Here is a 14,083-nt window from a genome sequence, read left to right as displayed (position 1 = left end):
AGTGAGCACTTCTTATAAATATGTTTTGAATGAATAAGAATGCAATCCACAGGTCCTGTTACTGAGTGAAAGAATTTACTAATGAGTAAATATCTGCATGAAAGGATAATGCATAAATATTGATTGTGTGAATGAGGGAAGGACATAATGATTTGGACAAATATTATTGAGCACTCAGTGCTGGGCACTGGAGGCACAGACGTGAACAGGACAAAGTCCCTGCCCAATTAGGTAGGACTACATGAGTGTGGAAGGGACAGGATGGATGGATGGATGGATGGACGGATGGACAGACGGACGGCTGGCTGCTCTGGGGACTCCATCCATCTGCACTCCTGGGTGCCATAGAAAAGTGAGACCGCGTAGCTGTCTGGTCCGAAGTCCTGCCCCTTCCATTCCCCTCACTGTCTTTTCCTCCGCTGACAAAGCCGCTCACCTGGCGGCCTCCCCTTTAAGACGCGCTCACCTGGGCGCTCACCTGTGCGCGGGCGCTTCCGCAGGAAGAAGGAAGCGGCACCACGTTCGTCTCCTGCCCTCCCCTCCCGGCCTCCGGGTCCTCCCGCCGCCACCATGTCTGCCTCGGCTGTCTTCATCCTCGACGTCAAGGGCAAGGTGAGGCTGGGCGTGGAGGTGGGGGACGGACAGGTGAGATTGCTCTCCCCCAGACTTAGGGGCAAGCCCCCCCCTCGCAGGCCGGGAAAGCCCCTGATAGCCCTGAGGGCGTGGGAAACACCCCTCCCCCAATCCCGGGGAGTTCCAGGTCCAAGCCCACCTCCACTCTTAACTAGTCGCGTCTCTGAGTTAAGGGGCTTCGCCGCTCTGAGTCTTAGTCTCACTACCTGTAAAAAAATGGAAACAGCAAGGGTCCCCACCCCCTAGCAATACAACCCAAAGCTGATTGTAAACCAGTGTCCTGCAAACATTACGTGGTCGATAGATCAATTAAAATTGCTCTATCAGCATTTTCATCCACAGTATTAATATTTGGGGAAGACAGTGGGGTGGGGGACCCTATTCCCCTTTGGGGTTGCTTTTCCCTCTCATTCATCTTGTTACTCAATAGCAATAATAAGAGTGATGGGGAAAATATTTCTGATAATAATAGGGAGAGCTAAAGTGTTTGCCATCCCAGTTCTAATCCCTGGACTAAACAACCTTACAAAGCAGGTGTATTATTATTGACTACTTACTACCTGCCAGGCAGAGCTATAAGAACTAAAATATATATATGGATATAATCTTTTTTCTTTTTTCCTTTCCCCTTTTTTGGCATAATCTTTCTTTCCTTCCTTCCTTCCTTCCTTGTTTTCTTGGGGCATAATCCTTTTTTTCCCCCTCCCTCCCCTCCCTCCCTCCCTCCCTCCCTCCCTTCCTCCTTTCCTTCCTTCCTCCCTTCCTTTTCTTCCTTCCATCCTTCCTTCTTGCCTTTCGTCATCCCGACCTTGCCGATTTGGTGCACATGAAACCTTGGGCAAGAGCAGGACTTCTGGAGCCAGGGCACTTGGCTCAGTTCTCGATTTCCCACTGATTATGAACACAGTTCCTGCCTCAGTTTCTGCATGTGTAATGTGGAGGTGACAATGACACCTACCTCACAGGGTTGTGGTGAGAACTAAGTCAGCAAGAAAATACCCAGTCCTTTTTATTTTATTTTATTTTTTATTTTGAGAATACATGTATTAAAGCTGGGGACAGTGAGACAAAGAAGGGCTTAGCATAGAAGAGACAGCAGGAGAGAGCCCAGACGGTCCTCTGCTTTGGCTCTCTAGAAATGTTATAGGAAAGAAAGGAGCTTAGGTAGGGCTGCCATTGGCTCACTGAAAGTCAGAAAGAGGAAGGCTGTAGAGACGGGATCAAGGGTCAGCCCAGGACAAGTGCCACTGCCCATCGCTACCCTGGTTGCTAGTCTCATGGAGACTTAGAGTTTAGGAGACGCGTGCCTTTTGGGAAAGAAAGGTGTGGCTGAGCTCCCGGGAGGGAGAGTGCCTAACATCCAATCTTTGGTAGAACATGTGAGGGTTGTAGACATGTTAGCTGTTATTATCACGTGTCCATTTCACAGGAGGAAACTGAGGTGCAGAGAGGCAGAGCCTTGCTCAGGCCCCTGGGCCAGGAAGTAGGGTCAGAACCAGGCACTTCAATGCCCCTGGGTGGAGGGTCACCACATCCCAGTGGTGACCAGGCCTTCTCTACCCACCCTTAGCCCCTGATCAGTCGCAACTACAAAGGTGATGTGGCCATGAGCGAGATAGAGCACTTTATGCCTCTGCTCATGCAGCGGGAGGAGGAGGGCGCCCTGGCCCCACTGCTGAGCCATGGCCGAGTCCACTTCCTGTGGATTAAACACAGCAACCTCTACTGTATCCAGCCATAGGTGGAGGTCCCTGGGGGCTGGGTGGTAGCAGCTCAGGCCCAGAGAGGGTGGGTTGCAGATAAGAGTTGCACAGCACATCATTGGGGGCTCAAGCAGGGGTGTGGGGTAGGGGGAAAGAGATGGGAGATGGGGGCTGTGGTTGGGAACAGGGTCGGGGTTTAGGGTCTGTGCTTCATTGGAGCCCTTCCAAATGGCACTTTTTCCTTAACCTCGCTGCCCACAGTGGTAGCCACCACACTGAAGAACGCCAATGCCTCACTCGTGTACTCCTTCCTCTACAAGACAGTGGAGGTAGGTTCTGGCCTCCCATTGGCCAGCTGGTCTGTTTGTCCACCTGTCTTGTCCACCTCTTTCAGGGTCCATCTTTCCTAAGACGCTCTGCCTGACCTCCCTGGGGGTGCTCCCATCAAAGCCCCATCACTCTGTGTTCTTACTGTCTGCTATGGGACCATGTCTCCCTATAGGGCAGGGACCAAGGGGGTCTCCGAGAGGGTGCAACTGCACAAATCTGAGCCAGAGTGACCTAGGCTCCAATCCCAGCTTTCCCTGCTTCCTGGCTGTGTGACCTTCAGCAAATCACTTTTCTCTGCACCTGGAAACTGGGGCTTATAGCAAGTCCTACCTTGGAGTTGTTGTAGAAATTAATAAAATCCATACCTCTGAAGTGCCTAAAACAGTACCCAGTATACACTAAGTGCTCAATAAAGGTTTGATATTCCTGTTAGCATTATCACTAATGTTATAAAATCATATAATTTATTGAGCTCTTGCCATATGCCATTCTCAATGACTGAGAAAGCACTCAATCAATGCTTTTCAGTGAATGAGAAATGGTTATTGATTTGCCTCATCTCTGCCGGGCAAATAGAAAGCACAGCTATGCATTAGACAGGCCCCTGTCTGTCCTGAGGAGTTAAAGGACATGAAGGAGATTAAATCAGTGACTGAGATCCTACCTTCACCATTGCATAATACTCATGGGGGTGGGGAGTGGCTTCATTGGGGAGGTGACATTTGAGCTGAGGCCTGAATGACAAGTAGTCCTTTGTGAAGCAAACTGAAGGGAAAGTGTTCCAGGCAGAGGGGGCAGCATATGCTAAGGTCCTGGGGTTGGAATGGAAAAGCCAATGAGGTTGGAGCAGAATGAGTGGTGGAGTGTGGGTCAAATGTTGATGACAACAGTTCCTCTTCTGTGGTTATGCCTGCTAATTCCCAGGGGCTCTTAGCATGGGGTCCCCAGACTTCAAAGGACCTATGGCTAGAATCCAGAAAGTCCATGCTCTTAGTCATGTTTCTGTATAACAGGCTCCCTTCGTTACACTGTGTATTTTATTTTATGCATTTGCAAACCTTATTCTGAGGCGGGTCCATAAACATCACCAGATATGTAGGGATCCATGGCCCATGAAAACAAACAAGCGGTTCTAATTCCTCTTCTGGGAAGTTTCCTGAACCTCCCGCCTCTGGGCTCCTTCTTTCATTGTGTTTTCCTCACTATTTTACCCAACAACTTGGATTATATTGATTCTGTTACCAGTCCATTCCCCCCACTAGACTTTTCCCTGAAGGCTGGGACTCTGCCTGTGGGTTTTGTTCATATTAATGTCCCAGCACTGATATAAAGTAGGCACTTAGTAATTGCTTGTTGGATGAATGGCTGGATCAGTGGGGACCCAGCCCATGGCTACACCAGCTATACCTCTGTGTCTGTTCCTCACACCTCCAGGTATTCTCTGAATACTTCAAGGAGCTGGAGGAGGAGAGCATCCGAGACAACTTTGTCATCGTCTACGAGCTACTGGACGAGCTCATGGACTTTGGCTTCCCCCAGACCACAGACAGCAAGATTTTGCAGGAGTGAGTAGGCCATGGGAGCAGCCACAGGGCAGGTCATGGTGGAAGGAAGTTGAGAATGGCCAGGGAAGTGTCCCTGGGCCCACCTGTTTATGCTCCCTGCTGTCCTGCCAGGTATATCACACAGCAGGGCAACAAGCTGGAGACAGGCAAGTCTCGGGTGCCGCCCACTGTCACCAATGCTGTGTCCTGGCGCTCCGAGGGCATCAAGTACAAGAAGAATGAGGTCTTCATCGACGTCATAGAGTCTGTCAACCTGCTGGTGAGCCCCCACACCTCCACCCTGTCTGTGCCACGGTCTGGGGGCAGGAGAGAGGACCCTCTGCCTGCTAACCCCCTATCATCATGCCTGCATCCTCAGGTCAATGCTAATGGCAGTGTCCTGCTGAGCGAGATTGTGGGCACCATCAAGCTCAAGGTGTTTCTATCAGGAATGCCAGAGCTGCGGCTTGGCCTCAATGACCGAGTCCTCTTTGAGCTCACTGGCCGTAAGTGTCTGCAGGAGGGCTCATGTGGGAACGGAGACCCCTTTGCATCTGGGCCCCAGAGAAACGCTGAAACCAGTTCTGAAATAAGTACTCGTGCCCCCTCTGCTGGTCATAGCCAACACTACAGCTGCTGGCTCATTGAGCAAATGCTTCCTTATTAGTACCAGGCTCAAGGACAAGGGGTGAAGAAAAAGACAAATCCTGGCCCTCATGGAGCTGACATTCTAGACTATCCTAGAAGACATAATAGCACTGTATTTAATAGCCCGACAGTGCCAACGGGGTGACTGGGCAAGTTACTCATCCCCTCTGGGCCTCAATTTCCTCATCTGTCAAATGGGGGTGATAATAGCAGTGGATGATTAACATAGGGGTAGGGGCCCTCTCCCGGCCCCTAGGGTCATCCTGCATGCTTGGCTCCGAGTTTCAGGGAGCAAGAACAAATCCGTGGAACTGGAGGATGTGAAATTTCACCAGTGTGTGCGACTTTCTCGTTTTGACAATGACCGCACCATTTCCTTTATCCCACCGGATGGTGACTTCGAGCTCATGTCTTACCGCCTCAGCACCCAGGTGAGGCAGAGTCAAACCCCATGGCAGAGGAGGGAAGTTGACCCCAGGGCCTTCCAGAACTCCCCTTTCCTCTGTTTACAGGTCAAGCCGCTGATCTGGATTGAGTCTGTCATTGAGAAGTTCTCCCATAGTCGTGTAGAGATCATGGTCAAGGTGGGTAGGAAGACCAGGTGGGTTGGAAGAACAGTTGTGCACAGTGCTTGATCTGCCCCTTCCACCCCCTCTCCCACCTCCCTCCTGGTTCGTTTTCTTCCAGCCACACTGGTCTGTTGGCTGGCCCAAACATGCCAGGAACTGGTCCCTCCACCCATGCAGGGCCTTTGCTCTGGCTGTTCCCTTTCCCTGGGTCGCTCCACTCCCACTCACGCAGATATACGCATGACTCCTTTTCTCCATCTCCTTAGGCTCTTTGCTTAAATGTCACCTCTTCCAAGAGGCCTTCCCTAATTTACCTATTTAGAATGGTACCCCACCCCTAGCATTCCCTACCTCCCTTCTTTACTATATTTTTCTCCTATTATCATCATATGATCTATTTTACTTACATGTTTAATTTACTCTCATTAAATATATATAATATTTATATGATTTAAAGAATAATGAACTACCCAGCTTATTCAAATGTACTTGACCAGAGCCACTGAATGTCCCTACCTCACATGTCCCCACATGTCCCTATCTCACTCCCCCAATTTCTGCTCTCCCCTTACCCAGACGGAATCACCATCTGGATTTTTTTTTTTAATCTTCACCCAAAGATATGTTTACTGATTTTAGAGAGAGAGGAAGGGAGAGAGAAACATTGATGTGAGAAACATCTATCAGTTGCCTCCCATACACACCCAGGGATGGAACCCACAACTAAGTATGTGCCCTGACCAGAAATTGAACCCACAACCCTTTGGTGTACAGGACAATGCTCAAACCAGCTGAGCCACCTGGCCAGGGCTCAATCTTGAGTTTTACATAAATAATTTCTTTGTTTTTCTTCATAATTTTGCCACCCACATGTATAACCACAAATATTTTATTCTGCCAGTTTCTGACTCTCGTACTGATGTTTGATTGTGTGTATAACTTACTTTGTTCACATAACGTTGATTTGATGATGAATTCTGGGTGTCATATCTTAGTGCATCCATCCCTACAGCTGCAGAATATTCTACCATGGAAATCTTCTATATCTCTCCATTCTCTCACATGGGGTGTTTTCAGTTCTTGGCTGTTCTAGTTCCTATTGCTGTAAACAGCTCTGCATGTGTTCTGGTGCCACATGAAAGAACTTCTCCAGAGCGTATAGTTTAGCCCTCTTTTACATATGGGGAAACCGAGGCCCAGGGGATTAAGATGTCACTTATCTAGGAAGAGGGTGCCCCCACGTTGAACTTGGGTCCACCTGACTCAGGAGTCTGTATTCTTAGATTTGACTTTGTTCCCTGGTGTTGGGGTTTCCGGGGAGCTGGGTTGTACAGTGGACGGTCAACAGGGAGGGTCCACTATACAACCCCTTAATGTCCCCATCTCTGCAGGCAAGAAAGGGAGAGGGGTTATTAAAGCTGGTGCCTTCCATAAAAACAATGCCCGCCCCCATTTATCTCCAGGCTCTCTGCTCCAGATCCCACCTCTCAAATATCCCTCCCCAAATGAATAAATAACAGCAGTAATTATAATGTTAGCTACCACACATGGAACACTTAGAATCCTTGTGTTAAAAGCTTGTTCTGTATCACACAGCTCTGGATATGAATATAGTGTTGTAACTTCATTTATCTGTAAGGAGGGCATGTAATGGTTGAGGATGCAGGCTCAGTTTGAATCTCTCCCGTGCCAGTTACCAGCTTTGTGACTTGGGCAAAGGGCTCTTTCTGTGCCCCAGTCTCCTGGAAAATGGACCTGAGGAATAGATCCTACATTAGAGAATCACTGAGAAGAGTAAGTGCTTGGCAGAGGGCCTGGCACATGGTAAGGGCTCAGTAAGTGGCCCCTATCAAATGAAAACTCTGTTTTGGACTCAGTCATTCTGAACCAGGCAAAGGTATATGACATTTTCCAAGTGGAAGGCACCACAGGTAGAGCCTCTGGAGTCTCTCATGTGTGTGGACCTGGCTCTAGCACCTGCCGGCTGTGTGTCTGCAGGCAAATGCCTTTGCTTCTCTGAGCCACTGTTTTCCTCTGTGAATTGGGCAGGACACTGGTCCTCAGATCAGGACTATGGAGGTTCTCAATGAGACGGTTCATGGAAAGTGTTTCTTGAATAATTACAAAACCCATGAGCAAATTCTTCCTGCTGTACCCTCTTTCCCCCTCAACAGGCCAAGGGACAGTTTAAGAAGCAGTCGGTGGCCAATGGTGTGGAGATATCTGTGCCAGTACCCAGTGATGCTGACTCCCCACGTTTCAAGACCAGTGTGGGCAGTGCCAAGTACGTGCCCGAGAAGAACATTGTGATTTGGAGTATTAAGTCTTTTCCGGTGAGCATTGGAGAAGGGTGGGGATCTGGTAGGGGGGACCCACTTCAACTTCTTGAGGGTCAGGTGGAGAACCAATCAGAGACCCACATCTGCCTGCACATGGTTGTCCTTGGGGGTAACAAAGCTGGGTACCAGGTCTGCATGGTGTTCAAGTTCCCTCCTCTGGTCTGGAGAAAACCAGCTTTGGGTTTGGATTCCCACCCCACTCTTGCCTCTCTAAGCTGGGTGGCCTTGATGATCTTAGGAAACCCTCTTCCCCTCATGGAGCCTCAGTTTACCCATCTGAAAGAGGCAGGATTATGTTATCAACATCCTCGGGCCCATGAAGGATTTAGTCTGTCCCTAGAATCTGGGGAAAGGGTTCATCAGGGCCTGAAAAATGAGAAATGGTAATTAGAAGTGCCCCCCGCCACACACACACCCTCCATCCAGGCTATGCAGTCAGCTTTGGCTGTGAGTCTTGGCCAGGAATCTTTCTTGTCTATAAAATGGGGGCTGAGAGCTGAGCCTGCTCCAGGGGCTGTTATGAAGATTGTTTGGGGTGTTTAGGGACCTTTCAGTGTGTCTGATGCTCCCATGTGCCTTTAGGGGGGCAAGGAGTACCTGATGCGTGCCCACTTTGGCCTCCCCAGTGTGGAGAAGGAGGAGGAAGAGGGCCGACCACCCATTGGGGTCAAGTTTGAGATCCCCTATTTCACTGTCTCCGGGATTCAGGTAAGGGAAGTGAGCAGGGTGGCTCTTCTCTTTGACCTCAGTAGGTTCCCCTCTCTGCCATCTCTTGTCTCAGGTCACCTCTGTTCCCTGACCTGGGTCACCTCTCCTCCGTAGTCAACCTTGCCTTTTCCCCAGAACAGTGTTGCCTCTTCTGCTCTCAGCCTGGGTCTCCTCTCCCTCTGTCTCTCACTTTGCTCTGTGCCATCTTATTCTCCACTAGTTTGTTCACTTCATCCCTCTCCCATCCACAAGTTGTTGACCTATCCCGTGGCCTGCGTCACCTTGTCCCCCCAAAGTTATGTTGTGTCTATTTCCTTATACTGTACCATCTCTTTCTGGACCACTGTCCTGGACCACCTTCCTTTCCCCCATTCCCCCTGTCCATGCCACATCTTTGTCCCAAGTCATGTCATGTCATTACTCCCAGACTGTGCCATCTTATTCTCCCCAGCTGTGTCACATATATTCCTCTGGCCCCAGCAAGCCCTCTCCCCATCAGCCTGGGGTACCTCTTTTCATTTCCTTCCAGGTCCGATACATGAAGATCATTGAGAAAAGCGGTTACCAGGCCCTGCCCTGGGTCCGCTACATCACCCAGAGTGGTGGTAAGGCAGCCTGACTCCCTGGGACATTGGGATCCAGGGGATAGATGATGGGGATGGTCTTGGAACTTTGATTCTCACTTGGAGGGCTCCAAAACTCAGCACACCACCCCGGGCCTTGGCGTGCCCATTTTTAAAATGGGGGCAGTTGCCAGTTCCTGAGTGCTACAAACATAGCACCCCCATTTGCTGCCTGGACACAGGCATATTACTATGGGTACAGTCCCTGTGTTTGATGCTATCCTTAGCCTGGCAGGATTGACCATGAACAATGGAGCTAGGGAGAAGCCTGGGGGTGGGGGGAACGACTGTCCCTCTATGCCTTTTCTTCAGTTCTGAGATGGTCTCTGCTCATTGTTTTCTTGCAGATTATCAACTTCGTACCAGCTAGAATGGAAATGATGTAGGGGCTTGAACATGGGCCTCCCTCTCCATAGGCCCTGACTGCAGACTTTAGAGAGAGGGAAAGAAGGTAGGGAAGGTGTGTGTGAGCAGGCTGCTTGTTGGCTTAGCAGTTTCTTGCTTCCTGCTCCCAGACCCTGGGCCCCACCCCCCAGTCTTGTTGTCTACCCATAGACTGGGAGGGATGGTCTCCCTCCTATCTCTGCCTTCCAGCTCCTACACTTCCACTTTCATATCAAGAGAGGAGGGGCTTTGAAGTCCCTCCAGGAGTGCCTTCTTGCAGTAACTTGCCTTAGGGGATGTGGGGGCCCCTCCTCCTTCACAGCTGCTGAGCCCAGAGGCCTCTCTGGCCCACTCTTCTGCATTTTAGGATGGCATTAAAAAGATGAATTTAGCCTTTGTGTATGTGCTTCTTGCCTGGGGATACCAGGGGCGTCCCTGAATTGTGGGATGGGGGTGGGCAACGCACATCCATTCTTCAGCCGAGGTCATACTTTATCTAGGCCAGCCCCGGTGCCTCCACCTCGGTCCTTTGGCTGGGGACTTTTCTCCCCTACCCGTCAGTTCCCCTCATAGCCGTCAGAGGGCGCCTGTTAACTTCTAAGTCAGATCCTGACTCTTATTCAGAACCCTCCCATGCTTCCCATCTGGTTAAGTCAAGTCCTCAAGGCAACCCACCAGCCTAGTCTGATCTGAGCTACCCACCTCGCCACCTACCAGCCCTCACCTCCTCGCTCTTCCTGGACACACCAGGCACCTTCCCACCTTAGGTCCTTTGGGTCTGTAGTGCCCTTGACCTAGCAAGCTTTTCCTTAGATATCCCCACGGCTCCTTCACGTCCGTACCTTTAGGTCTCAAATCAGTGTCACCAACTCAGAGTGGCCCTCCCTGACCTCTGTATTTCAACGGCCTTCCTTTCCCAATAGACTATCATTTATCCCATTTTATCAGGCCTTATCATTTACCGCTCTTTAAAGATTTAATTATTGTCCTCTCCTGCCCTAAACGGTAGCTCGTTCTCCAGCTGGGCGCCTACTACATAGCAGGTGTTCAATAAATGTTTGAATGAAGGCCTCTGTAAGAGCCACTTCCCAGACTCAACCACGTGGCAGTTGTGGCGTGAACGTTCCTCCTCATCCTTGCACTTAGGCTAGGGCTGGCTCAATCTGAGCCGAAACGGTATTTCTTCCTCACCCACCTTCATTTTCCCGTTTTATTTTTTTTTCCACGGTGCTTAATGCTATCTTAAATTATTTAGGTGCTTGAATGTGAGCTCCCCCGCACTGGGAACGGTTCCTGTACGTGATGAGTCAATGAATGAAATAAAACGCTCCGCGCCCCGTAAAGGCAAATAAATTCTTACCGCGTGGCTGAATGGAGGAGTCCCGGACTGGGCAGCCCCCCTCCTACCTCCTTTCCCTCACGGAGGTGCCGAGGTCCTGGAGCAGCCCGCGCTACCCTAACCCTGACCTTTCTCTCTCGGGTCAGTTAAACGGACACGCTCTCCCGCCCGCCAGGAGAATTTGAAAAACCGAAAACCCCGCCATTGCGGGCGGTCCACCAATCACCGTGGATCGGCCAATCAGGAGCGGCACCGCCCACGGCGGAACGCAAACCCTCCTCGGCAACGCATAGCCATTGGCTGCACTGAACGTGTGGGCTGAGCGCCGCAAGGTCGGGCGCCGGGCAACACAGCCGGGCTACAAAGTAGCTAGTTCATAAGAAAACAAATCTGCCGCGTTCAGAGGCGGGGCCTAGAGCGCGCTGTCTCCGCCCCCTAGCGGACTGCTCCGAGGCTGCGTCGGCGTTGTCGGCTCAGAAGAGACCCCGCCCGTAGAGGAAGAGGGAGGGTAAGTTGGGCGGAGACCGGGCCCCCTGCGGGCCTTGGAGGGTTGGGCCGGGTTCCCAGCCCCTTGCAACCTGCGGGTTGACAGAGGGGAGGAGCCGGCCGGGTAGGTGGGGGTCGCGCTGGAGCCCCGGACTGGCTAGCCGGGCCGGCAGCCTTGCGCTGGCTGGGCACTCAGAGGGAGGGCTATTTGGGCCAGTATCCGCGGTTTTCCCCGCCCTGACCGCGCCGGGGTGGGGCGGGGGGCTTCTCAGGCCGTCAGTGTCGACATGCTGCTGGAGGAGGTCTGCGCCGGCGACCGGCTAAGCGGAGCCGCGGCCCGGGGCGACGTGCTGGAGGTGCGCCGCCTTCTGTCCCGTGAGCTGGTGCACCCCGATGTCTTGAACCGCTTCGGCAAGACAGCGCTGCAGGTGAGGCCGGTCTGCACAGCAGTGAGGCCGGAGCGGCAGAGCCAGGAGAGAACTGAGATCCCACACCCCTTCCCCAAAGTCTCCTGGCCCGGGTGGTGGCCGACTGGGATCCGGTCCTCCATTTCTGGGCTGACGTTGCTCTTTGAGGTCCCCTTTAGTATGTGGGTGGATGGGGGAAGGGAAGGTTTTCCATCTCTGGAGAATTCCTTGTTCTTTGGGTGCTGGGGATTTAGTTTCCCTGGGAAGGTTCTTATTCCATGAATGAGGGTTCAGATTCTTTGGGTACCATTTTCATGGGGACGGCTCTGGTTTCTTTGGGCTTCTGTGGGGACGGGAGACGGGGAATCCGATCACTGATAGGAGGGATTCATGTCTCCAGGGCGTTCTTATTGTCTAGTGGGTTCCATGAGAAGTATAGAAGTATCCAGTTTCTTGGGGGGGGGGTTATATCGGGTGTTTTCAGATTCCTGGTGTATGGGGGGGGTTCCTACTGGGAGAACAGTTACAGATTGCATGGTAGTACCCTATTTTCTGGGAGTGATTTTAGTGGAGAACCCCATTGAGGGGTTCGGGTGCTCTGGGGAGCATTACAATTATATGAGAGGACCTATTTATTGGAGAAGGAGTTTCAGATTCCCTGGGCATCCCCTTTCCCTTGAGGGGACTGTTTTCTCTTGGGGTGGGGGACAGTTCTCATTTTGAGACCAATTTCCTGGAGATTTTTGTTTCCTGGTGATTTCCCACATCTGAAGGGGGGTGGTCCTCTGGTTCTTTGGAGAGGGTCTCAGGTTCTTTGAGTTTACATGAGGGCTATTCCTAAGGAGGTGTCTTATCCTTAGGGGGTTACCATTTTATTGGTGGGGTTGCTCTTCCTAGGGGACCTTGTTCTCTAGGGGCTTGTGTTCCCTGGGCTTTTTCCATTCTCCAGATGACTTCTTCTCTGATGTTCCCTATTTCTGAATGAACCCTCTTTTCATTGATGTCTTTTCCTGGAATCCCTCCCTTGAGGACACCCCCCTTGCACTCTGCCCTGGCACAGGTCATGATGTTTGGCAGCCCCACCATCGCCCTGGAGCTCCTGAAGCAAGGTGCCAGTCCCAATGTCCAGGATGCCTCTGGCACCACTCCAGCCCATGATGCAGCCCGCACTGGATTCCTCGACACTCTGAAGGTTTTGGTAGAGCATGGTGCTGATGTCAACACGCCTGATAACACCGGGGCGCTCCCCATCCATCTGGCAGTGCGAGAAGGCCACACAGCTGTGGTCAGCTTCCTAGCTGCTGAGTCTGATCTCCATCACAGGGATACCAGAGGGCTCACACCCCTGGAGCTGGCACAGGGAAGAGGGGCTCAGGATCTCATGGACATACTGCAGGGGCACATGGTGGCACCACTGTGACCCAGGGCCACTTACTGCAGCAACGGGACCCAGCTGGGTTCTATCGCAAAAGAGGAGGAAAGAAACACTTTCTCTTTTTGCTCTTCCTGCCCACTGCCAAACTGGAGGGACACCAGTTTGTGGTTTGTTGGTATTGATTTCTTGGGTTTGTGTGTTTAAGGGGCATTTCTCATTTGTTTTTCCCTATTGTGTGTTTGGTGAGAAGGACTCCTGTAAGCAACAGCCACCTAAACGGTTCAGTTTCCTCCACTTCCCAGACTGCTCTGGCAGCTGATGAGTCTGAAGGGCAGGGCATTTAAAGCCTGAGCCCCAGAGTGAGGTCATTGCTTCCAGGGCTCCTGGAACCTGGCAACTTTGGCTGACTGTACCCAGAGAGAGACCTCAAGGTGCACACTGCTTTTGAGCATGGGGGGTGGGGGGAATTCCAAATGAATAAAAGGGTGGTATGAGTTCATTCATATTTTGTTGGAAGCTTGTTTTCCAGTCTCTTCTTGTACAGCATTAAAAAAAAGATTCTATTTATTAATCTTTGTGGAAAAAAGTTGTGTGGTAATTTAATGTTTTACCCATTAAATTAATTCTTGTGCGTGATCAAAGTGCTGGTGGCTTGTGATTTTTGAGTCTGCGATGGAGAGTCACATGTCCAGGATATTCGCGGGGGTGGGCACGAGGGTCGCAGATCTTGGATGCTTCGGGGAGGGAAAAGAGTAGTAATTCCCAGGGCACCAGGAGTGAGTGAGTTGGGTGGGGCAGCGGTTTGCACTGTCGGAACGGAAGGGAGGCAGGAAACCGCGAGTGGAGAAAGGGCCCCCAGATGTCAGCTGGGTGCGGGTAGCCCGGGGGTGGGGTGGGCGGTGGCTGAAGCCTTCCCTGCATAGGCGTGACCGTGGGCGTGGACTGCGGTTAGGAGGCGTAAGAGATTCCAGAAAATCCGAAGGCGGGGTTAGACG

At 51.5% G+C, this 14,083-nt stretch overlaps 2 protein-coding genes across 5 annotated transcripts; both read left to right on the top strand.

Annotated features, from left to right (window-relative positions):
* Positions 1 to 461: 461 nt before the first annotated feature.
* On the top strand, positions 462 to 9,877 carry AP1M2 (adaptor related protein complex 1 subunit mu 2). 3 transcript variants are annotated; one of them, XM_028521612.2, is made up of 12 exons: positions 462 to 612; positions 2,204 to 2,360; positions 2,598 to 2,665; positions 4,101 to 4,231; positions 4,343 to 4,490; positions 4,590 to 4,716; positions 5,147 to 5,289; positions 5,371 to 5,442; positions 7,602 to 7,760; positions 8,349 to 8,474; positions 9,004 to 9,079; positions 9,445 to 9,877. In XM_028521612.2, exons 1-12 carry the CDS (start codon positions 571 to 573, stop codon positions 9,465 to 9,467), a joined length of 1,272 nt encoding a protein of 423 aa, XP_028377413.1. In that variant the 5' UTR covers positions 462 to 570; the 3' UTR covers positions 9,468 to 9,877. The 3 variants fall into 3 exon arrangements, with proteins under 3 accessions (XP_028377413.1, XP_028377412.1, XP_035888225.1); XM_028521611.2 differs by having other exon boundaries at positions 5,141 to 5,289; XM_036032332.1 differs by having other exon boundaries at positions 4,343 to 4,716.
* Positions 9,878 to 11,212: 1,335 nt separating this feature from the next.
* Positions 11,213 to 13,732, top strand: CDKN2D (cyclin dependent kinase inhibitor 2D). Of its 2 annotated transcripts, XM_028521567.2 has the most exons (3): positions 11,213 to 11,328; positions 11,579 to 11,734; positions 12,774 to 13,732. In XM_028521567.2, the coding sequence occupies exons 2-3, from the start codon at positions 11,594 to 11,596 to the stop codon at positions 13,131 to 13,133; spliced, it is 501 nt and encodes a 166-aa protein (XP_028377368.1). In that variant the 5' UTR covers positions 11,213 to 11,328; positions 11,579 to 11,593; the 3' UTR covers positions 13,134 to 13,732. The 2 variants fall into 2 exon arrangements, with proteins under 2 accessions (XP_028377368.1, XP_028377366.1); XM_028521565.2 differs by lacking the exon at positions 11,213 to 11,328 and having other exon boundaries at positions 11,336 to 11,734.
* The last annotated feature ends 351 nt before the right edge of the window (positions 13,733 to 14,083 follow it).

Source organism: Phyllostomus discolor, chromosome 8 (genome assembly GCF_004126475.2).
Source record: "Phyllostomus discolor isolate MPI-MPIP mPhyDis1 chromosome 8, mPhyDis1.pri.v3, whole genome shotgun sequence".
Classification (NCBI taxonomy): domain Eukaryota; kingdom Metazoa; phylum Chordata; class Mammalia; order Chiroptera; family Phyllostomidae; genus Phyllostomus; species Phyllostomus discolor.
This window is presented reverse-complemented; position numbering and strand designations above follow the sequence as displayed.